Raw genomic sequence first — 24,968 nt, 5'->3', positions numbered from 1 at the left:
CAAGTGCTCACTCCAGCCCAGCCCTGAGAAGCAGAATGAAGCAGAGCTGGAAGGGAGCCTAGAGATGAATTCATCCAGCCCCTTATTTTATGAATAACATGAACATGAGGACAGACGAGGTATACCATTTCATGAGGAAATACAAGCAGAAAGAATTGATGCCCAGAAGAGCAGCTTCTGAACTCAAACCCAGTGAGGTCAGAGAATTACTCAATCAAAGTCAAGACGTGTTTGTTGACACTGTCCTCGTCAGTGCAGGGGTGTAAGGATGAAGAAGTCCTTTAACTTAAGGAGTCTAGAGTGGGAGGGATAAGATAAATACACAGATATCTCCTCTAAAGGGAAAATAAGAAATGTTACCAAAAAAATGACATCCCACGAGGGTTCCAAAGAAGGAAAGAGGCTCTAGTGGGGAGGAAGCAAAGAACTTAATGAAGAAAGTTTATGAAGAATCTGAAATGGGCCTGAGGACCAGCCAACTGCAAATGTTAAGGAACATAAAATTGCAATTTTTGTATTTGAAGACCTCAGGAGTTCTATAATGAAGTACTACTCAAACAATATGGTTGACAGAGTTACCATGTTTGGATGACACTCAGCTTGCCCAGGGAGCATTTTTACCTCATGGAGAATAAAATAGACACAGAATGAAAATTCTTTTCTCCTTATGAAGAAGGTGCTCTGTGTCAATTCTAAGTCTCTAACTACTTAATTATTCTAAAGACTAAAACCCGAGTGAATATTTTCACAAACTAGGAACACACGACATCCAATGGTGAAGAGCTGCCCATCCCATTTTTTGACAACCAAATGAACACCTCTTTATATTTCAAGCAAACCCTAATACCCTCTATCCTTTATTCACAATTCTACTTTTAGAAGCAGCAAAAAAGAGAGCTGAACCTTCTCCTACCTGCCAGCCCTTCAACCACATGAAAACAACAATCTCATTTACCATGTTCTTCTCTTCTCCATGCTAAAAATACCCAACCCTGGGAATTCCCTGGTGATCCAGTGGTTAGGACTCTGCACTTTCACTGCTGATGGCCCGGGATCAATCCCTGGTTGGGGAACTAAGACTCCCACAAGTCTTGCAGCGCGGCCCAAAAAATAAAATAAAATAAAAAATAAAAATGCCCAATCCTTTCCAGACTAGCCTTTGCAGGACAACCCCCAATTACTGTCTTCTTCAATGCCTCTCTTAAATCCCAAGAAAAAGGTCACAAATCAAATTCCTACTGAGAATCAGGAATACACATCTAAGCTCAAACCCAACATTTGTTCCACGATAGTGACATAATGAGCATATGGTCAGGTAAGGCACATCATGAAAGATACATCCCCTACTTACCAAGCATTTGCATTCTAAAGAAAGCAAGGCAGACATTCATAGAGAAAGGTTATCTTTTAACTTCTAATAAGGGAGACTCTGCAAAACTATTCTGGTTAAAATCTTTACAGTTTTCATTAAGGAGTTAGGTGTCTGGGGCAGAATGCTAAATGTCTCCCCTGGAATCTATTTTTGCCCTTTTCACTAGTCATTTAGAAGTTTAGCTGAGCTGTGGCTGCTCACTGGGAACATTTCCCAGCCTCTCCTGCTGCTAGGTGAGGCCACATGACTTACATGTTGCCATTAAAATGAGAGGGAGTGATGCAAGCAATGTCAGCACTGCTTGCTTAAAAGACAGGATTATCCTCCGGGTCCTCTTCCTGCTGGCTGCAGAGTGGCAGCAAATGGATGGCCAGAGGTGAAAGCCCGGGATGACCTCACGGAGCAGAGCCCACCAACCCAGACTGGACTATTGCATGAGAGAGAGAAAAAATATTTCCATATTGCTGGAGCCACTATATTTTCAAGTCTCTTTATACCCTAAATAACACAAGTATCTGATAATCAGGTTTAGGAGTGCTTTAGAAACTTGAGGGCACAAATAAAAGTGAATCCTGAGCAATCCAAAGCAACTCAAGGGACTGCCCTCACAGGAAAGAGAAGTAAGGGCTGAACATGACTCCATCCTGCAAGAGGGGAGATCAGGCAGACTCCATGTACACAGAGTGCGGCTCATGTGCCCATTACAGGGTGGTGATCCCTCTACTCATAGAGCCATGTGGAACACAGGAAGTACTTCCTGATACAAGCAAAATGCAAGCAAGGTAGAGTGAGTGGAGAACTCCAAACCTACCTGGGTGCTAAGGAGTCAGGCTGATGCCTCTAAGTCAAAGCAAGTAGCAAAAGGCCTCCTTTTAAGCAGCTGCCTAGAGGGACTTCCCTGGTGGTCCAGTGGTTAAGAATCCGCCTTCCAATGCAGGGCACACTGGTTCGATCCCTGGTCGGGTAACTAAGATCCCACGCTGGCAACTAAGCCCTCACGCTGCAGCTACTGAGCCCACGCGCCACAAAAGACCCCGCGTGCCACAACGAAGATCCCGTGTGCCACAACTAAGACCCGAAGCAGCCAAAAAAAAAAATACAAATAAAAAAAAAAAAAAAAGAAGCTGCCTAGTGTCAGGTTTATATGCCGTGTATATAATAGGGGATGAATTAAAAGATTTATTCTTTATGTTTTGATCCAAATCATATCTCTTTGAAGGTTAGGCAGATAGTACAAAACTCTTGATTAGCTAGTCTTTGTTTTAAAACAGAGTTTGGTTAAATAAAAAGAATGCACAGGAAGCATGACTATAGGATGATTTCTGAAGATACTACAAAACCACAACACAAAGCTCCACAAAGCTCTCGTGGCAGCCACTCAGTTTCAGACATTGTGCATCTGAACTGCCTCACACATAAGCCAGCTTTGCAAATCCATGTGTATAAAAGTAACAGCAGTCATGACGTTTTCTAAATGTCCTTTTTTAAAGACATCAGTCACCATTTCTTCAGTACCCTTGCCCTAACTTCTTTACCAAACAACCATAAGTAAAACAGCCTCTCTACTCTGAAATTTTCCTTCTCACTTTTGTAAAATGTTAATTTCTTTTATCTATATGAACTGAGTCAGCTATTATTATTGTTTAATATTATTAAATTAAAATATTATTAAATATCATTAAATAGCTGTCTCTGGGCACATTCACAAATGGATCTGGTCATGCTCTTATCTACAGAGCGTCTTTCAAATACAAAGGCAGCATTGGGTGTTTGAGCTCCTTTGGTGAACTGGAGCCACGTCCCTCCTGCTCTGGAGGGCCTGCCGGTCCTCGATAGCCTTGCCCTTCACAGGATGTCACAGCCACAGATCAGGATACCTGTCGTGCCTTGCAGACCCAGGCCTGGCATGTTCCGGGTCCACTGTATAGGCCGTGAAGCAGACTGATTCCTGCAGGGTTGGGGAAGCAGCCTGGGCCGGGGCCCTTCCAAAGGGACAGGTTTTCCCTGCAGAGAAACCTGAACACATTCTGGCAACCAAACATGGCGGATGGGAAATGGGAGCAGGCAGCATGGAATTCTCTTCTTCTATGAATCATCCCAGCATCCTTCTGCATGAAGGGTTTCACCATTATTTTATAGAGTTTAAATGAGGGAAAGGAAGGGGCGGGGTGGGGTTTGGCAAGAGAAGAAACCAGAAGGCCTCCCAAACCCCAGAGCTTAGATTGCTGCTTTTCCCTTTCCTGTAAAAAAATTCCCAGAAAATCCTGATAAGGAAAACCATCCTTTGCTAGCCAGAAAAAAAAAAAAAATTGGCTACTGACCAGGAGTGGAAATTTTGATGGAAAGTGAAAATTATGGTAGAAGTGAAACAGAAAAGTAAAAAAGTTTAAGGCCTAGTTCTCTGAATACACACTCTTTCAATCCCCATCTTTGATCCCAACACTAAGGACGTAAGGATTATAATTGCGAACTTGAACTTTTCAAAGTATCTTAGAAGATTAGAAGTCAATGGGCTTTGGAACCTCCTGCTCGCTGCGTTGGTCCTATCTTATCATAACCTTCCTGGGTACATCTTAATCATTAAGTCTATACTTTCAAAGGGAATAGAGCACGGGCTTCTCAGGGTAATGTCCACTTAACAGGACTGGGGCCAAATAGGTTAGTCTCAGCAGAGATCTGTTCTGGGCTTGGTATCCTGAAAGGAGTCCAGTGTAAATAGGTCTGAGAAACTGGTCTGGGCTTCCCTGGTGGCACAGTGGTTAAGAATCTGCCTGCCAATGCGGGGCACACAGGTTCAAGCCCTGGTCCGGGAAGATCCCACATGCCGCGGAGCAACTAACACCGTGCGCCACAACTACTGAGCCTGCGCTCTAGAGCCCGCGAGCCACAACTACTGAAGCCCGTGCGCCTAGAGCCCGTGCTCCGCAACAAGAGAAGCCACTACAATGAGAAGCCCGCACACCGCAACGAAGAGTAGCCCCCGCTCGTCACAACTGGAGAAAGCCCGCGCGCAGCAACGAAGACCCAATGCAGGCAAAATAAATAAATAAAATAAATAAAATTTTTTAAAAAAGAAAAGAAAAAGAAACTGGCCTGACTGGGTAGTTGGAACAGGATGGGGAAGAAAGGAGCTGGTGAGGACTAGCCCACCACAGGGGCCCAAGGGAGAAGGCAAGAGCAGGGCACGGACCACAGCAGCAGGTGATGACCAAGGATCTTGGATCCACTAGTAGGGCTTCCCAGTAGGTGAAGAAGGCAGAACTCAAGGAATCTGGGATGGATTGGGGTTCACAGGCAGCAACTGAGGTCAGGAGAGGCTACTCAGCAGGTTATAACAACAGGAACTCAGGGTCATGGGCCAACCAAAGCAGAAGGTGAGTTATGACAAGTGAGGAAAATACACAGGGGGCCTGGTGCTTAGCAGTGAGGCAGGAAATACCTTGAATTGAATGCCAGAACAAGCAGCTGCTTCTGCTTGAACACCTTTCACTCAGTCAGGAGTGGGCTTAGGAGCCTCCAGGAAAGGAGGAACTGGCAGTCAAAGTCTGAGAACCAGACTTGGTTGGAGAGGAAAGCAGATCTAGGGTCAGAGATGGGAACCAGCACACAGAGAGAGCGGGCAGCTTTAGCAGGGCCAGTCATTGCCCAAGAATCACTCAAAGAGCCTTGACAAAGAACCTCTTATTCTAGGCAGTCTGAATGTATTTAGTCATGTCCCCACTGCTGGACAGAAACTTCTGGGTTTTAGGAGCCCGAAGTAGGGGTTGACCTCAGCCAAGGGAGGGAAGGATGAACCTCCTCATCTAGTATGAATCTGTGACATCTCTGTCTGAAGGGTCAGCTCCATCCTCCAACCAGGTTCAGGGTCCTTCTGGGGACAGTGTATCTCTTGGGAGCCCCACCAGGTCAGCTCCAGGGTCAGTCTTCTCAGGGAGTAGCCCACCCCTCTTTGGCATGGGCGTCTCCATCCTCCAGGCAGTGGGGAACCTGACAGATTCTAATGTGGCCTTCTGAACGTGGTCATTGCTCCATGCTCATTGTCAGCTGACCCTGAATCTCACCCAGCACCGCCGTTACCTCCCTTGCTCTCCAGTTTCTAGGGGGGTTTTAGCAGTTGGGCTGAACTGGAAGGAGAAAAATATGAAGAATTCTCACTTTTTGCTGCTCTGCACATCACTGCCCATTATGGCCCACACTGAGGAGCAATACCTTGAAATTCATCTTATCCTCTCTCTGCCCGCATTTGGTTATCACCCTTGATGCCAAACACATACGAGCAGAGGAGGGTGGATCTGCCACTGGGTCCAACACCCAAGGTTCACGTCCACATGGTCAAACCATAAACACAGACACCGGGACTTCTCTGGTGGCGCAGTGGTTGAGAATCTGCCTGCCAATGCAGGGGACATGGGTTCGATCCGTGGTCTGGGAAGATCCCACATGCCGCGGAGCAACTAAGCCCGTGTGCCACAACTACTGAGCCTGCGCTCTAGAGCTCGCGAGCCACAACTACTGAGCCCAAGTGCCACAACTACTGAAGCCCGCGTGCCTAGAGCCTGTGCTCCGCAACAAGAGAAGCCACCGCAATGAGAAGCCCGCGCACCGCAGCAAAGTGTAGCCCCCACTCACCGCAACTAGAGAAAGCCTGCACACAGCAACGAAGACCCAACGCAGCCAAAAATAAAAATAAATAAATAATAAAAATTAAAAAAAAAAAAACAACACAGACACCTGCATGATGGTAGGCAGACAGCTCCTCAGACTGTCCGCAGGTAAATATTTCGCTCTTCCAAAGCTGCCATCAGTGATTAGGACAATGATGATGAATGTGGCGTTGGGTAAGGAAAGACGGGGAGGGAGAGGAGAGAGAACAGGAGAACAGATCTAACAGATTTTTCTTCTCCGAATGTTTATGATTAGAGCCCCCAGTGAGGCCGTCAAGGCTTTAAATACTTAAGATGCTGCAATGGCTATTTTTAACAGAACGATACCAATTTTGAGTTGCAGTTCTAAGGGCAGTGGAATGTTTCTAAGTGGCTCTGCTGGCTACAGGACATTTTTACTGAGAGAACCATCGCTGCAGAGAGGGCAGGAAAAATTAGTATTAAATGTTTAATGGTATTGCTTGCATATTAGTTTCAGGTTCAGTCTAGGATAAAGTCATTTTTACTTGCTTGAGCCTGCTTTATAAAATGTCAAGGTGATTTATATAATCAGCATGTTCATTATATTCATGCCCTTTTTCCTGAGCGTGTAACCTAATTTTATTATAGAAAGGGATCATAGAAATGAATTGTTTCCGGTCTTGCTTTTATACCAGGGATAGCTTGATGTAAGCGTGGCTGGTGGGTCCTGTGGAGGTGTGGACCTCTATACGCTGTCAGCACAATGCAGATCTTTACACTCTGGTTCTCACTCCACCTTCCTCACCAGGAGGAAGGGACCTTGGAGGGTGATGGGGCTGATGGATGGTAGTAGGGGGGGAAAGAGGGTCCAGGGGAGAGATCACTGCAAAGGCTCAGAGGCCAGAAAGCCAGGGGGGATCGTCAGCTAGTCCATCTGGAATGGGTTTAGAGCAGCTGTGGCAGGTGTGGCTGGGTTAAAGGTAAGTTGGGGGGACAGGTAGTGGAGGAGCCCACAAATCAAGCTGAGACCTTGGATTATACACTAAAGAAGCCAGGAAAGTATAGCTTGGTCTGTGTTTTGAAGATCATAGTGTTGATCTGGAAGGGCCAGTACAGGAAAGATGGGAAGGAGGGAGACAATTTTCAAGGCCACTGCCATAATCCGGAGCCTGCATCAGGAGAAAGGTAGGAGCAGAGGAAAGTAGAGGATGGACATAAAAGGCTTCATAGAGAACAGAACCAATGGGACTTAGGAACAACTGCCCTAGATCTACCCTTCCCTTTGCTCCAACAGCCGTGCCACCAGGGACATCTTAGAGCTCTCTTTACATCCAGCCCCACTCCAGATTGTGACATGACGGTAGCGTAACAAACATGGTATGTCCTGCCATTGACTTTTTTCATTGAAGAAGTAATACATGCTCAATAGAGAATATTTAGGAAACACAAAAATGTAGATAGAAACCAAAAACCCCAGCCACATTGTTCACAAAATATTGAGTACTCAATATTTTGGCATATTTATTTTTACTGTATTTTCCAGGCATTGAGATTTGTTATTGTTTTTAACTTGATTTAAATACTGTGTATATAAGTATGTATTCTATTTTTCATTTACTTATGGCATTTTCCATATTATGTGGAAAGTATGTTTATAAACATCATTTTTATTGACTAGGTAACATTTCCTGAAGTGATAAACACCATAATTTACTATTCTCCTCTAGTTGGGCATTTAAGTTACTTCCATCTTTTCAATATTATAAAAATTACCATAATGAACATCTCTGTATGTAAAGTTAGATTATAGATAAGATTGATAAGGTGGGATAGATGAATAGAAATGGAATTACTGGATCAAAGGGCATAAGTGTTTTTGAAGCTCTTGACATATATTTCAAAATTACTTTCTAGAAAGCTTCAACCAATTTGTACTCATTCTAGAAAAGTATGAAAATGCCTCTCATTTTGCCATCCCTGGGTTAACACTGGAAATTATATATACTTTTTTTAAAAAAATCAATTTGATAAGTGAAGGTGGTATCTTAGTATTTCAATCTACATATTTGGCTGTTAAATCTATTGATCAGGGACTTCCCTGGTGGCACAGTGGTTGAGAATCCGCCTGCCAATGCAGGCGACACGGGTTCAAGCCCTGGTCTGGGAAGGTCCCACATGCCGCGGAGCAACTAAGCCCGTGCGCCACAACTACTGAGCCTGCGCTCTAGAGCTTGTGAGCCACAACTACTGAGCCCACATGCCACAACTACTGAAGCCTGTGCGCCTAGAGCCTGTGCTCCACAACAGAAGAAGCCACCGCAATGAGAAGCCCGCACACTGCAACAAAGAGTAGCCCCCGCTTGCCACAACTAGAGAAAGCCCGCACGCAGCAACGAAGACCCCATACAGCCAAAAATAAATAAAATAAATTAATTAACTTTAAAAAATCTATTGATCAGTCATTTTCTTTAAGATTCCTCTCTCTTCTAAATGCAGCAAGTCCTTCCCTCCTAGAAGATAGATAAATACTTCACTTAAGTGTATTTTTTTTAAAATCAAGTTACATAACTTTTTTTTTTAATATTTATTTATTTATTTGGCTGCGTTGGGTCTTTGCTGCGGCACTCGGGATCTTCGTTGTGCCATGTGGGATTTTTCGTTGCGGCCCGTGGGTTTCTCTCTAGTTGTGGCACGCGGGTTCCAGACTGCGTGGGCTATGTAGTTTGTGGCACGCCGGCTCTCTAGTTGAGGCGCATGAGCTCAGTAGTTGTGGAATATGGGCTTAGTTGCGCTGTGCCATGTGGGATCTTAGTTTCCCCACCAGGGATCGAACCCACGTCTCCTGCATTGGAAGGCAGATTCTTTACCACTGGACCACCAGGGAAGTCCCTAAGTGTTTTTTTAAGGGACAAATTACCCCTAACCTTGCTTTCCCACTAGAATGTAGACGGTTCCTCCTTGCTTTTTTAAAAAAAATTTATTTATTTTTGGCCACACCACATGGCATGTGGGATCTTAGTTGCCCCGCCAGGGATGGAATCCGTGCCCCCTGCAGTGGTAGGGCAGCGTCTTAACCACTGGACCACCAGGGAAGTCCCTCCTTGCTTTTTAAGAGAGTAAGCTGAATGAGGCAGGGTGGGTTTGATGAGAATAACGGCACATTCTGTGTTCAATGGTGTATGATGGCTTCTGGATAGAGACATGGGGGTAAATGGAGGTTAACAGAGGTGCTCCTAGGAAGCCAACACCCCCTTCTTCCCAAATCTTGGCAACAGTATCACATTTTACCCTTTGGAGAAGCACAGGGAACCCACTCCTCACTCCCAGTCCCCATTTTCTCAGGCTGTTCAACAATCCAGTCTATTATCATTTCTTAAAAGGACGCTGGGACTTCCCTGGTGGCGCAGTGGTTGAGAATCCGCCTGCCAATGCAGGAGACACAGGTTCCATCCCTGGTCCGGGAAGATCCCACATGCCGCAGAGCAACTAAGCCCGTGCGCCACAACTACTGAGCCTGCGCTCTAGAGCCCGCGAGCCACAACTCCTGAGCCCGCGTGCCACGACTACTGAAGCCCGTGCACCTAGAGCCCGCGTTCTGAAACAAGAGAAGCCATCACAATGAGAAGCTCGTGCACCGCAACGAAGAGTAGCCCCTGCTCACAGCAACTAGAGAAAGCCCGTGCACATCAACGAAGACCCAATGCAACCAAAAATAAATAAATAAAAGGACCCTATGTTTTGCCCTGAAAATATATAGTTTCTGCAAATCTCTCTCCACCCTCCCATACTACTTACCCATATCGATGACGACCCACGTCACGGATGAGCCTCTCAGAGAGGTAGGCACCAATGCGATCGAGCTTTTCTGGAGCTGACAGGGCGTAGAAGGTCAGCTTCTCCATGTTGGTCTTCACCAGGCCATCCTGTAAAAGACAGATCATCCTCACTGTGGCCATGCGATGGCTAGAAGAGTTCAAGTCTAAAGGTAAATGGTCATTCAACTTAATCAACATTTACCAGAGTGCCAATCATGTATGCGACACATACATGTGGGTTTTGGGGATCTAGAGATGATTAAAACATAGACCCTGCTCTCCAGGAACTCACAACTTCACCCAAAGTGTGCTAGCTATAAGCAAAAATAGTCAGTGATATAAATGTACATATGTGTGTGCATGTGTACACTATATGTATTTACATATGTATATGTGTATGTACATGAAGGTATATATGTGTGTGTGTATATGTGTGTATATGAATGGATGACAAGTCTTCAATGAAAGCAATGCAGAATTAAAACGTATTGGATATCCAACATCGAGAAGTGAACAGGAAGAAGGCAGCTCTGCAGCTTTCAGGGAATTGTCCAGAGGATGCTGGAAATGTGACCCTCCACTGCCTATCAAGAAGAGGTCATTGATTTCCAGAAAAGAAGTCAAGTACATCAGACCCTTTCCGAAACCACATAACCCATAATGCAGCCTGACCGTAGAGTGGCAGCTTGGAAACCAAGAAGCCAGGTGTCCCCTGTGCCCACTTGACACCTGGCAGATACCAGAGGGAGCGTGGAGAAGACACGAGCTCCAGAGCCAAAACCCAAGAAGGGAAATGCTCACACCTGACAACAGGGAAATAGTACCATTCAGAGTTAGCGGCTCAAGGAACTATCACCCAGAGAGACATGAGTGAAGAAAATGCTCAGCAGTGGCCAGAAGCACCGAGCACACCGAGACACACTTCCAGAGCCCTCTACAGATCCTGCCTTCAGAGGGGTCCAAAGCTCCTCAGCCTTCAGGCTCCCAGCTGCCTCTGGTCACCAATGGGGCCGTGGCCGTGGTTTCGGTGTGTCTGAGTGAGCCCCGGGGCCTGCCTTCCCTCGGAGCAGCCCCCAGGGCCCTGGATGGGGTGAGGTGGTGAGAGGCGTGCTGGCGGCAGGAGACGTGACCCACCTCGGGATCCTCAGGGAAGATGTTGTCCACCAGCCTTTTGTACCTGGGGCGCAGGGCACCGCAGCAGCCGCACACACCTGCAACGGCAATGAGAAACACCGGGGAGCTAAGCCTCCTGGTTAGGCTGAGGGGACCAGGTTGGGCGGTTTGTGAGAAACCAGACCCAGGCTGGAACAGAAGGGTCCCTCCCTTAGAGTGCCAGGGCCTCGGTCCTTCCCACTGCTTCCCCAGCCCCAGCCCCACTCCAAGACGTCTGCCTTTTCCGCTGTGTGTCTTTGCTTGGAAATCAGACATAGGTGCCAGCTGACCAGCACCTGTTCAGGAAGCCAAGCCATAGAACACACACGTGTGCACACATGTGTACACACACACACACGCACACGCACGAACACACACTCTCACACACTCCCACACACCCACACACTCACTCACACACACACTCACACCGCCACACACAACCACACTCACACACCCACACACACTCTCACACACACACACGCATGCACACACACACCCCACCCACACTCACAGACCCACTCACACCCACACACACTCCCACACACCTCACACACACACACATTCACTATCACACACACACTCACACTCACCCACACCCACCCCACCCCCCCACACCCACACATACTCTCACACACACACGCACACACACACTCTCACACACACACCCCACCCCCACACATAACCACACCCACACTCACACTCACACACACACACACTCACCACTCCCCCCACCCCACACACACACCCCCACACTCCCACACACAATCACACACCCACACACACCCACTCTCTCACACACACACCCACACACACTCTCTCTCACACACACCCACACACACTCTCTCTCTCACACACACACACACACACACACACACACACACACTCTCTCTCTCTCTGGGACAAGACTATAAAACTGTCTCCTGCAGCCCAAGACTCTTCCCCAGTGTCCTGGAAGATGGACACAGCTTGGAAGAGCGGTTGCTGCACCTACCCTGCCCCCTCGCTTGATCCCCACTTCTGTTCTACTCTGGTCCTCAATCTCCTTTACCATCCTCGCTCTTGGGGCCATTTCCATTATAGAATGTTATGTGAAACTATGATAAATTAACACTGACATTAATTATTAACATTTGAAAATGCATCTTTAATGCAGCGTGACTGCAGTGTTTGAAAGCCTTGGTGTTTGACAGTTGGAGGGCTTCGGGGGGCCACCAGTCGGTGGTTCTCACCACTAGCCCTCCCCCACCCCAGGAGGTTCTCACTAGTCTGGGGCAAAATGAAAAAAACTAAGAATAATGTACTACGTTTTCAGAAAGCTGAAGACTGACATGAGCTCCCTCTTTGTATTTTGGTGCTGTGAAATGACAGTGTTAGGAAATCAGTGATAATAAAACAAACCTTGGGAAAATAAAAAGTTGATGAGTCTAGGTCCCACCGTAAAAAAATTTCAGTTGGAAGCACTGATCTCCTCCCTTCCTCCTGACACAGACGCCTCCCCTGGCACATCCCAGCCACACCCTCCCTGCATTGGGGAGGGGAGAGGATGGCAGGGAAGGGCCTGGGAAAGTACCCCCCCAGCAAAAAATAATTGCCTCCTCATTCTACCAATTAACGCTTAAATCTGTTTGTACAAATGCTTTACTTGAAATGCAAATGTGCCCTGGAAGGATCAAGCCTATGGGTCATTCAGAAAAGAATGAATTACTTTAGTGGGAATTACTTAAATCACACAAAGAGCCACAAAGAGCTTCACAGCGGCGAGCACGGCGGCTCTCCGGGACCAGGATGGGGAGGGCGTGAGGGCGGCACCACCAGGAGGAGAAAGGAACCGCGATCTGGGCTCCAGGGGAGACTCGGTTGTTAGGGGATGGGCGTGTCCTTGGAGAAGCCAAGGGGCACCCTGAGGACAGGATATCAGATTTGCGATATCCAGGCACTACTGGGATCCCTGTGTGCCCCCAGCCTCCCACCCCCCCCCCCGGGCACAGGGAGGATTGTGGACCTAATCCTCGGCTGCAAACCGGACTCTGGGTTCGGTCTCTCTGGGCTGGGCTGGCACTGGCGTCTCCCCATCTCCTCCCTGCCTCCGCCTGGGAGAAGGTGTCTGGGCTCCAGCTGGCTGGCATCCAGGGCTATTTCTCGTGACAGGACAGCTCCCTGGGGCCCCTGGCCTCAAGGCCCAGGATTTAAACCTGCCCTCCTGCCCTCTCTCTGCCCACTGCGGCTGTCAGCACGCTCCTTCCCCGGATGCCCAGTGGCATGTGCCCTACATGCTCCCTAAAACAGGAACACTGGCCCTTTGCATTTTAAGGGAGTGAGAACTAGAGACAATGAGAAATTAGGGCCCCTAAACCCCAATGTCAGTCCCTTCTTCAAACCTTTCTGAAGGGCCCGCGAGCTGGGACCTGCCCTGGACAGAGGACGAGCTCATGGTCGTTAGAAACCCCAACTTGTCGAGAAAGCACAAGCCCATTTTGGGTACTCAGGGTAGAAACCTCTGTGCAGGGGCTCCCCATCCCAGCACAGAGGCCACGACGCAGGGCCTCCGTGGGAACCCATTGCATTCGACGCCCAGGTGTTCTCCTGCCTGTGGGGAGAGGTGAGAAGGCCAGAGAACAAGAGATGGGAGCAGGTGCCCCTATCAGCAGAGCTGCACTGCTTTCGGGTGCTTCCTGACCTACACCCTGGCAGTTCCTTCTAGTCTGTTCTTTCTTTCCAACCTCCTCAGATCCTTGGAGGGCAGGGGTTGGGGAGGCAGAGTGGGCAGCAGCATGGGTTTCAAACCAAATCCTGGCACTGCTGCTTCCTAGATGTGTGGTGTTGGGCAGGTAATGACATTCTGTGTGTTCGGTGTCCTGGGCTTAGCACACGGGGCTGCAGTGAGGCCACAGCGAGTTTATGCAGCAAAGCACTCGAAGCAGGGCCGGCCTGCTAGCACCCAGTGCAGGTCCCGGCCAGCTGCTCTCCCCTCTGCATTCCCCAGCCTAGGGCAGCTGAGCCCTTCCCGAACTGCTAGCTGGTCGGTCCTGGCTGGTACATCTTAGTGTGGCTTCCCCACTGACCACTTACTCAGCTATGGTGAGCAAGGTCAAGGGGCAGCTGAAGGCCTAAGAAGGAAGAATCCCAGAACGTTCCCAGAAGATCAAACTTCACTAGCCTGTGGGTCTGAAATGATAATCTGACCTCAACCTCCAGTCACTGCCTGGCCACCTTCTCAAAGCCAGCATCCCTGAACTTTCCTGCCTCAGCATCAGCTCCACAAACCTCAATGCAAATGTGACATGTTACCAGCGCACACAACAGACTGGAGTCAAACGCTGTCGAGAGATAAAGCAAGAGGCTCACTGGAGAGAACCCAAAGGACTGGACATTGGAGGGTTGCCAGGAGAGTAGTTACAGTGGGTAACTAACAAGCATTCGTCAGAAAAAGGGTCTGTGGACAAATAAATCTATGAAACCTGGCACACCAAATTCTCCATTTCAGATTTGCAGGCAAATAAGCTTATTAAAGCCTCTGAAGAGTCATAAGGTAAAGAAATCTATTTAAATTTGTTCAAATCAACATCTCCCCATTTTTCACTATTATAAATAGCAGCATGATGAATACTTTTAATATTCTTTTTTCAAGGCGTATGTATTGGCTACTGTGTGGGAACAGAAAGGTATATACTACTATAAATGGAGTACATTGGAAACTGCTAATTTTAGAGTTTAAAAAGTCCTGGGTTCAAGTCCTGGTTCTGCCATTTGATCTTTGAGACTCAGTTTCCTCATCAATATAATAAGAGGAGATTTTCCCTAAGGTACAATTCTACGATTGAAGTCCCAGACCATTTGCAATAGAATCTGGAAAGGGAGAAATCACCTTGAGCTCTGCTGGTTGGGGGAAGGCTTCCCAGGAGACGAGGGGCAAGAAGAAGTGGGGCAGGATTCACAGAGGTGAAAAGGACAGTGGGTACTTTATTCTTTACGTGCCAGACACAGTGCTAAAATACTTTACAAGCATCAACTCATTTAACCCTTACAACAACTCCATGGGGTAGGTATTGTTTTTATCCCCATTTTACAGATGTGGAAGCTGAGGCACCAAAAGGTTAAGTTACCTGCCTAGGGCCACACAGCTAATAAGTGGCAGGATTTGAACCTCCAAAATCTACCTCTAGGGGCTACGATGTTCTTAAGTACTATACCAGGGAAGGGATGCATTAGCTAGGGAACTAGGGAAGGCTTATACAGAAAGGGAAAGACCACTAGGGCAGTGCATCTTGAGGGAAACCACAATATGTCAACCCAAAATATGCCCCTTTGACATAAAAATTGCCTTGAGCTGAAGGCAATTAAGTGGCAGCAAAAGGCTCCCCCTTTTCTGCCTAAAGAGGAGAAATAAATGCTCCTTTTACTGGAGACAGACTTTTAAGAAGTCACCAGAGGAATCTGCAAACAAACCTTGTTAAACTAACCCTTATCTTCCTAGTTATTTCCTCACCATTCACTACCCATAGCCCAAACCCCTTTGTCTGGTCAGTTCTTCACAAATGTATTGTTTCTTTGTCTAAAAGGTATACAATCTTCCTGCTCTGGCTACTTCTTTGGGTCTTCATTCTCTTGTGAAGGCTCCCAGGCACACGTAAAAATTCAATCAAATTTATATGCTTTTCTCCTGTTAATCTGTCTTTGTCAGTTTAATTTTCAGACCCAGCCAGGGACCCTCAGAGGGTCAAAGAAAACTTTTTCCTCCTCTATAATTTCAAACTGTAAAGTGCACACTCGTCATTTGGGGATCTTATTAAAATGCAGATTCTGCTTCAGCAGAGCAGGGGTGGGGCCTGAGACTCTGCATTCCCACCAGACTCCAGGTGATGCTGATGGCCGTGGCCCAGGGACCACACTTTGAGTCTGCAAGCCACCAGAGCACAGTGGCTAAGAATTTGGGCTCTGGGGTCAGACAGGCTTAGGACGACATCCCAGCTCTTCCAATTTCTTATTGTTTGATCTTGAATAAGTTACTTAACCTAAACCCAAGTTTCCTCGTATGAAAAATGAAGATGATAATGGTTCCTTCTCAGAGGGCTGTGGTGAGGATTAAATGATAACATCTCCCTGGCTCCTTTTTCCTTTCTAACTCCCTTGAAAGAAAGATACAGAAGACCAGGCTGGGGCCAGACTGAGGACAGCCTTGAACAACAGGCTGAAGAGTTTAGGTTTTGCCTAAATTAACCGAGAGCTCTGGGAGCCTCGTGAGCAGTGGGTGACATCAAAGATCAGTCCAGAGGTGGCATGCAAGATGGGATTGGACATAGAGATTTAAGGCAGAGATGTGTGAGTGAATCGCCCCAGGTCAGGGGCAAATACCTGAACTGAGTGATGTTATCAGGATGGGAGAGCAAGGGGCAGAATCAGCAAGACTTGAGGAGCTCTATGAGGAGGAACAGGAGGAAGGTACAAAAGATGACTGTGGGCTTTCCGGTCCAGCGACCAGAGACCACAACCCCTTTGACTGAAATGGAGAAGAGAGAGGTAGCTGGGGCTGGAGGGAGTGGGGACATCTAGGTGGGATCATCCAGGTAGTTGTGAGGAGGGCTCAGACTCATGGGAGAGACCAGGGCTGGAGCTCTGAGGGTCACTGGCCCTCACTGACCACTGGTGTGTGAGACAGGACCCGATTGCTCAGGGGAAAAGGGCAGGAGGAGCAGAGCCCCGGAGGATGGCTGCCCTGTCCACTCCCTCTGCCACTTTCTTCCTGTTTTCCCCACCCACTACTTTTCTGTAAAGCCTTTCACCTTTCTTTGCCTCATTTCTCTGCCCATTCCCTAAGGCCCTCCAAGCTAAGGCATTTGGGGACTTCACGCTGCTCACACCGAACCTGAAACAGGAGGGAAGGGGGCAGGGCACAACCCTTGAAAGAATGACACAGCCCGAGGACATGACATAAACTGATTAGAACCAAAGGAGTCCAAGTCAACTTCCACTAGACCTTGAGCCTCAGTATACGCTCACTGTAACACATCAGCTAGCTAAATGACACATCCACAGGCGCTATGGCAGTTCCAAGACCGACCAAAAGGATCAAAAAGTGGGCGGTGGCCCAATTCCTGGAAATCCCGCCCCTTCCTAAAATAGCTGGAATTCTCCTCCCACTCATTAGCCTATGAAATTACCCATGCCTATAAAAACTGACAACCCCATACCCTGGTGCCGCTCTCACCTTCTGAGATGGCCCACGCTCTGTCTGTGGAATGTGTTTCTCTCCAAATAAATCCACTTCTTACCCATCACTTTGTCTCTGAATTCTTTCTGCGATGAGACCTCAAGAAACTGAGCTTCATTAAGTCCTGAAACCAGGTGTGTGACCTCAGTTGGAAGACTGTGGGTTTTGGCTGGGTTCGAGTCCCTGCCACCTGGGTTCAAGTCCCAATCAGGGTTTTGGCCGGGTTTGAGTCCCAGCACGTAGGTTCAAGTCCCAATCTGAGGTGCACGGTTTCAATCCCAGAGACATGCCCTTATTGGCACCGCCCCCCTCCCCGACCCCCTGCTAAAATTCAAAGTCCCCTGTCTGATTATCTAACTGATGAGATGCTAGTAGCTGATCAATAGTCTTCCAGAGGGTATATGCATTAAGGCTTAAAGGCTTAAAAAAATAATCTCTAATAGTTGAACCTTGGAGACATTTGGGTGGGGAGGGTGCTTTATATGAGGAAACCAGTATACAAGCGTCTACAAACTGTTCTGATATGTTGAGCTCTGGAGTTTGTTTGCTTGTGTTTTAACCCTTTCACACCCAGTTTTAAGGAAAATAAGGTAAGGAAGCAAAGTTAATAGCCTTGTTGCGGGGGGGTGGGGGGGGTGTGGGGGGGTGGGGGGGGGGGTGGGGGGGGCGGGCGGGGGGAGTATAGAAAAAGTTAATAGTTTTTTGTTTGCTTTTAAGCAAGCACAGTAACTTTCAAAAGAGAATGGGGTAGATAACTATGAAGCCATATAGCTGACCATGTCCTGATTAAAGGAAAGAAACACAAGGATCATTGGGGAAAATAACCTAAAGCTATTTACCATCTTATCTGCTCTACTTTAAAAAGGGACCGATCATATGACTAAAGAGATTTTTTGGAATCTCAGCCAGAAGTCAGAAAAGCTCCACACTTCCTGGGTAGGTAATCAAAGCAGCAAATAAAGGTCTCCTCTCTGATAAGGCAAAGAGCCAGAGGGCTTGGTCAGGAGCCCCCAGCCTCTGGGTGCCAAAGCAGTTCAGGAGGTGACAGAAACCCACAGGCACCCCTAGAAAGCTTCCAACCAGAAAAAGGTGAATTCAAAGTAGCCACAACCAGGCCAGGGGGAAAAAAAACCAAAGAATAGAAGACATTTAAAAAGAAATCGAAAACAGTTCCTTGTTACGAGAGATTAAGTAATATATTTTCATGTATTTCTTTAGTCTTGCTTCTAATTGTATTTATTCTTAATGTTTGTACATAGAAGTATATGGAGTTCAATTCGCCATTTGCCTGTAAGAGAACCTTTTAAATTATGAGTCATTCTATTTCTAAGAGAGAAACACTCTCTACCAGGGCCCTCTCTCACTCTCTGGGGATCATGTCTGGCATATCCAGCCACGGATGCCAAAAGTAAATTTAATAAGGATCCTCTTCTGTCACTAGGACTTGTCTTACCTAATATTTTTATACTTATTTTAAGAAAGAGAGGGAAACGTGATATGGCCAATTTCACTAGTATGTATGCAGCTGCTCTGGTTACTAAAAAATCATATCAGCGGGATTAACAGAGTGTCCAATGACACTCAGTGGCTTCATTTCAGTGGCTTCCTCCAACTTCAAACCTCTAAGAATGGTTAGACCTGCCCCAGTGGCCCGTCCTGTCATCTCAGGGGCCTCCTTGTACCATCCTGCCACAGGGCCCTTGCACTTAATATTCCCCATCTGGAATGTTCCTCTCTATATCCTCCAGGCTCCCATGCTCATTTCCCTAAAACGTCTGCCCAAATGTCACCTAACTGTGGAGAACTTCCCTGACCATCATTCTCCTTTAATTTTCTATCCCTGATCTATTCCTCTTCGTAGCACTTTTCACCAACTGACATACTTCGTTATGTGTCCACACTCTGTCTCCCCCACTCAAAGGTAAGTTCCTGGAGAGCAGGAGCCATGCCTGTTTGTCCCTGCCTATCCCGGAGCCTGAACAGGGTCTAACCTGTGGCGAGGAGGAGGGAGAAACAGTCATACACATCTGTTGAATGAAGAAAGAGTGTGTGATTGGGAGGAAAGCGATCACGAATTTCAAAGTCAGTAAGAGGATGACAGGCATTTAGCAAAAGGTCTCTGGGTGCTTGCAGGACATTCTCCTAGGACTCAGGGAACGTTTCTATTGGAGAACCGTTGGCTCCAGTTCCTGAATCATGCCCAGGATTCTGGGGTTGCTGCCACCTGTGGCTAGGAGCCAGGCTCACTGGGGCCAATCCCCCTCCAGGTGTGTGGGGGGGAGGGGGACTTTGGGCAGTGGGTAGCCTGGAATCAGAGTTCCTTCTGCCCCGCCCCTGCCTCCCTCTGGCCCCCTGCCTGCTGGCCCCCAACCCCCTAAGCCCCGTTTGCTGTCTCCTGGCTTGGCCTGTGGCTAGTCCTGCGTCTCCGAGGAGGGGCCAGAGGTGATCCTCTGTGATTCTGGTGCACGGCCAGGATAAGAAGCACTGGCCCAGCTCTTTGCCTGGCAGCATGTGATGGCAGATCTCACAGCTGCTGGCAGCCTCCGTGGACTCTGGACCGCTCACTTGGCAGCAACTGTGTCTTCACACCTCCTGCACGCTGCGGCCCTGTTTCTCCTTTGCTCTGCTTGCCTGATCCTATTTTCTCGACTGATCTGTCCGCTTGATCAGAGCTACCCACTACCTGGGGTGACTGGAGGTCTGAAACAAGCAAAAACTCTCAAACACTAAACACATCATGCTTTTCAACATCTAGGCCACTTCCCCCAAGTTCCCCATTTCTAACCCAGCATCACCTGCCAGGCCCCCTGAGATATAATATTAGTTCCTTTAGATTCCTTCCTCTCTTTATCACTGATCCAGCCTCTGTCATGCTGATCTTTAATAACTAAAAAATCCACGGTTTACCACCTCCTCTGTGCAAAGCATTAGGCCAAGCAACTTTATAAATATTTTGTATGTATAATACTCAAAACAAAACACTAAGGTTTGTACTATTATTCTTATTTTATAAAGAAGCAGGATCAGAGAGGTCAGATGCCCTGCCCAAAGTCACACAGCATGTGCCTTTCTGCACTGAGGCTCCCCTAGTTCTCCCATCACTTTCCCCAAAATACAGCCTCAACAATTTCTCAGGTTCATCTTGTGCTCTCTTTTGCCACAGCTACCATACTAGGACCCCTCCCTTACACCTGATATCCAGTCCTTGTAAATGCCACTCGGCCAGTCTCCTTGCTTCAATTCATTCTCTAGGTAGTTTTGAAGCAAATCTTTGCTTGATTTAGTTTGCTTCACAGCTAAGCCGTTTGTGTGGCTCATCATTACACTACACGTCAACCCTTCCACTTGGCATTCAACAAAGGATGCCCTGTAAAAGTGGGGGTCGTTCCGTCTTCATGTCCTTCCTCCTGGCACAGCTCTTGTCCAGCAGCCAGAAGCCACATCAGAGTCCAGCTGTGAGAAGGGCTGGGTGGTCTGAGGAGCAGACTGGGGGAGCCATCCAGCCACGGAGAGCCCCACAGCTGCGGAGGAAAGGATGTTCAGGTGACAGGGACCGGGCAAAAACTGGAGATGGTAAAGGAGCAGGAAAGTCAGAGTCACGGTCCTGGGGGTCTTGAAGTCATCACACTGCGGGGGGCGGGGGGCGCTGGCAGACCCCAGCATGCACTGAGTCCTCCTTAGCAGACCTTCATTAATAACATCCAACTCTAGGCATTACTTCCCCTCTGCCAGCTAACTTCTGTATACCCCTTGTACCATATTATCTTACACAATCTTCTACCACTGCTTGCTCAGGCTGTTATTTCAGTGAATGGTATTTTCTCCCCCCCAGATAAACTGTAAATTCCTCGGGTCTCATTTTCTTCTAACCTCAGTACAGTATTTGGAGCCCAGCAGGACTCGAGGAAAACTGGCATGACACGTGATGCCTTTGATCAGCGTGAGGTCCAGGGAAGTCACCTCCTCTCCTAGACCTTGGTTTCCTTTTTATAAACATCAATGCCATTATTCCCATTCACCAAGAAAAATGCCTTTTTGCTTAAAATAGTTCATATTTATTTTCTTGGCTTTACAATCCCCTTGTAAAGGCAAGGGCTGGACTTGCTTGTCCCTACCAAAGCAAACTGAATTCTTTTTAAACAATTTACAATAAAATTTAACCCAAGGCTAATGGCACTGACACTCCTTTCAAATGAATTGGAGGAAACAGAACAAAGTTCAGAGAGAAAGGGGCGTTAGATTCAAGTACCTCCCGTGAGGACCAGGTCTTGTGTCCAGCTGATGTGAATTGAACTTCAGCACTTTGTGCAGTACTCGCTGGGTCGGGTGGGGAAGAGGAAAAAGTTTAAATATATAGATTCTGCCATCAAAGAACTTACTCTCTAGTTGGGGACATGAGACCCACCCACATTTAAAGTTGATGATGTGTCGCAATGAGACTAAGAAGTCCATAAAACTGAAGAAATCTCTGGGAGTTTGATGAGTCCAGGAAGGCTTCCTGGAAGAGGCAAGACCTGAGCTGGATCTCTATGGGTGGAAAGAGCTGGTAAGAACTGGTGAACCCATGAAAGGAAAAGTCAACAGGACTTCAAAGGGAAAAACTTTAAGAAAACCATAAAGTTTCCCTTTTCTCTTTTTCCCTTTTTCCTTATTTCTGATTTTAAAAGGAATACATGCTCATGTGTATACGAGTGTAAAATTGGAAAAAATAAAAATGAATGTAAGCATCACTTATAATCACACGATTTGTGATTATTAACCTTATAATGTATTTCTTCTGGTTTTTGTTTCTGTGTTTATACATATTTTGAAAATATGCACATAAAATTGGGATCATACAGTATAGCATTAAAACCTATGTTCTTCTTATATTGTGAGCATCTACTGTCTCACTAAATATTTTTCAGAACCTCATTTTAATGGCTACTTACTATTCCATCTTTTGACAAGACCCCGATTTATTTAATCATTTCCCATTGCTGCTTCCAATTTTTCATTATTCTGAATGATGCAGTGATTTGCCCTTGATAATTAAAGCCAGGAATCGTACAGGCAGAGCCTGGTCTGGTTTTATCGGTGATAAGGAAATCAAATGGCGCCATGTGGCTGTGGGGACAGTAGTGCGGTGGAGGGGACATCTGTAGGGCCAGGACCCATCTCTCGTTGTCCAGGGAAGATTCGGGATCGAAAGACCAAGAGGAGGTGCTGACACAAATGTGTTTGGGGAACGAGGCAGAGTCCGAGTTTCCAGACAGATTTTATTGGAAGTGGAATTAAACAGTAGCTGAATTCTCCGTGGGGAGACAGTTTGGACCAGACTGTGTCTGAATTCACAGACAACCAGTAGCTGTCAGTAGCCTGACCTTTTGGAACTCCCTCACTTCCAATACGCTCACTGCTTTCCGGCCAATCTTGGCTAATCTGATTGCCACCTTAATTGAGGGTGGGGATTGAAAAACAGAGAAATGTGTCCAATTGATTTAATGTCAGGGCTTCTATTCTTTACTAACTGTAAGCTGCCCTGGGCTTGGGTATCACACTTCCAGCGAGTAATAGGTAAAAATAAACAGAATGTTTTTCCATTCCTTGTCTCTTGGAAACACTAACAGCAGGAAAAATGTATCCCAACTATTTTCAGGAACCAGACAGCCTGACTTCCAACCTCAGTTCCAGCTCTCACAGCTGTGCAAACTTAGGCAAGGTTTCAAGGTCTCTGTGACTCGGGCTATTCATCTGCAAAATGGAAACCACAGAACCTACTTCATAGGGTTGTGGTGAAGACTTGATAAGTTAACACAAGTGAGTTCTTAGAACTGTTCCTGGCATATAATAAGCACTCAAAAAATATTAGCTGTTATCATCATCGATATTACTATGATAACTGTTATTAAAATCTCTTCCCTAACTTAGGAGAAATAAGGCAAGATAGAATAAAATGGAATTTCAGAGCAAGAATGGCCCTTAAAGCCTTTTGGTTTCATTTTATACTTGGAGTGTGAAGCATAAACAGCTGTTAAGAAATCTAAATCCAAATCCAGGTAGACACACATCCCCTCTCGAATGCCCAAGGACAAATCTCCAAGTAGAAACACAATCGAGCAGGGGTCATCCTGACCAGCGGCAGCAGCTACCGCGTTTTCAGTTGGTCTGTGCCAGGCACCACCTTAAGTGATTCACCTGCATTCATTCATTTACTCTTTACAAAAGTCTATGAGGTTGATACAAGTATTCTTGTTTTACAGATGGCACCAAACAAAGGCTCTTATCCAGCTTGTTGACTTGTAAATTAAACCACTGAGATCTCAGTCCTCAAATACCATATATTGTTGATAGGTAAAAATAGAAATGAAAATGTATTCAACAGGAATGTGGACCATGTAATCAGCATCATTCTAATTAAATGTTACACATACACAGAGCAGGATTGCTGAGAGATGGAATTGGAACATTTCAGAGGAGGCTAATTTTGAACATTATTTACAAGAGAAGGATTCCATTCAATTGTGAGAAAAAGAGGGCTTTCCATGTAGCAAGAGGGTAGAAAGAAAACACTGACATTTCCTGAGTGCCTATTATATCATGTGCCTAACTTAAGCACTTTACAGTTTTTAAAAAAATCCCATGAGATATTATCACTTTACAGGGGAGAAAACCAGAGCTCAGAGAGGTTAGTCAATTTGCCCAAGAGCACTCAGGGCGCAGGGAACAGGGCCAGGAACAGAACAAGGAAGGCCCTCTGACTTCAGAGCAATAGTGTGTATGACGATTTGAAGCAAGAGTAATTATGGTAGGCAGGGATATGAAGAAAATGTGTTCAAGTAGAAAAAGATAATTTCTAAGATGGATTATTTTTTAAAAGTTATGTATAACTGATGATGAAATCTGGACCAGCTCTGTGGATTGTACCAATGTCAGTTTCCTGGTATTGATACCGAACTATTGTTGTACAAGATGGTAACATTGGGGCTTCCCTCATGGTGCAGTGGTTAAGAATCCGCCTGCCAATGCAGGGGACACGGGTTCGATCCCTGGTCCAGGAAGATCCCACATGCCGCGGAGCAACTAAGCCCATGTGCCACAACTGCTAGCCTGTGCTCTAGAGCCTGTGAGCCACAACTACTGAAGCCAGAGAGCCACAACTACTGAAGCCCGCATGCCTAGAGCCCGTGCTCCGCAACAAGAGAAGCCACCACAATGAGAAGCCTGCGTGCAGCAACGAGGACCCAATGCGGCCAAAAATAAATAAATTAATTAATTAATAAAAAAAAAAAGATGTTAACATTAGAGGAGGCTGGGTGGAGCATACAGGGGCCCCACCCTGCACATTTCTTTGCAATTACCTATGAATCTATATTTCAAAATAAGACGTTTTTTAAAAGGTGGCGTATAACAAAGGCAAAGTTCACCTCCTTTTGAGCAGAGGTGGTAACTGGCAGGGGAACTTGACAGAGAACTCTGATCTACTCATGCGGGGCACAAGAACCAGTGTCATGCCAGAGCCTCTCCCACAGCCTCAACTGTGGGAGAAATAAGGTTTGCCAACACACATATTGAATACCTATTATGGGCCTCAGTTGTACCCAGGGCTTCCTGGGGATATGAAGCATTAACAAGACATAGGTCTGGCTTTCAGGGCTCTTACAGTCTAGCTGCAGAGAAAAGGCACAATCGCTTAATAAAATATAAGCCGGCCTGGGTGTACTGATGTTTCTTAAGGAAAGTTTCATGTGTTATAGCGACTCAAAGGAGAGTGCATGCTCCTTAGGCTGGGTTGGTTAAGGAAGACTTCTTGGGGG

The 24,968-nt window shown here is 46.7% G+C and overlaps 1 protein-coding gene across 3 annotated transcripts in view; it reads right to left on the bottom strand.

The window, feature by feature from the left end:
• Window positions 1-24,968, bottom strand: part of EFR3B (EFR3 homolog B) — an 88,455-nt gene that overhangs the window by 40,597 nt on the left and 22,890 nt on the right. For all 3 annotated transcript variants that reach the window (XM_061210875.1, XM_061210873.1, XM_061210874.1), the window contains exons 2-3: window positions 10,947-11,023; window positions 9,793-9,920 (exon numbers count right to left, since the gene is read on the bottom strand). In XM_061210875.1, coding sequence (XP_061066858.1) covers window positions 9,793-9,920; window positions 10,947-11,023 — 205 coding nt within the window. The remainder of the gene's footprint in view (window positions 1-9,792; window positions 9,921-10,946; window positions 11,024-24,968) is intronic.

This window comes from Eubalaena glacialis, chromosome 14 (genome assembly GCF_028564815.1).
Source record: "Eubalaena glacialis isolate mEubGla1 chromosome 14, mEubGla1.1.hap2.+ XY, whole genome shotgun sequence".
Taxonomy (NCBI): domain Eukaryota; kingdom Metazoa; phylum Chordata; class Mammalia; order Artiodactyla; family Balaenidae; genus Eubalaena; species Eubalaena glacialis.
This window is presented reverse-complemented; position numbering and strand designations above follow the sequence as displayed.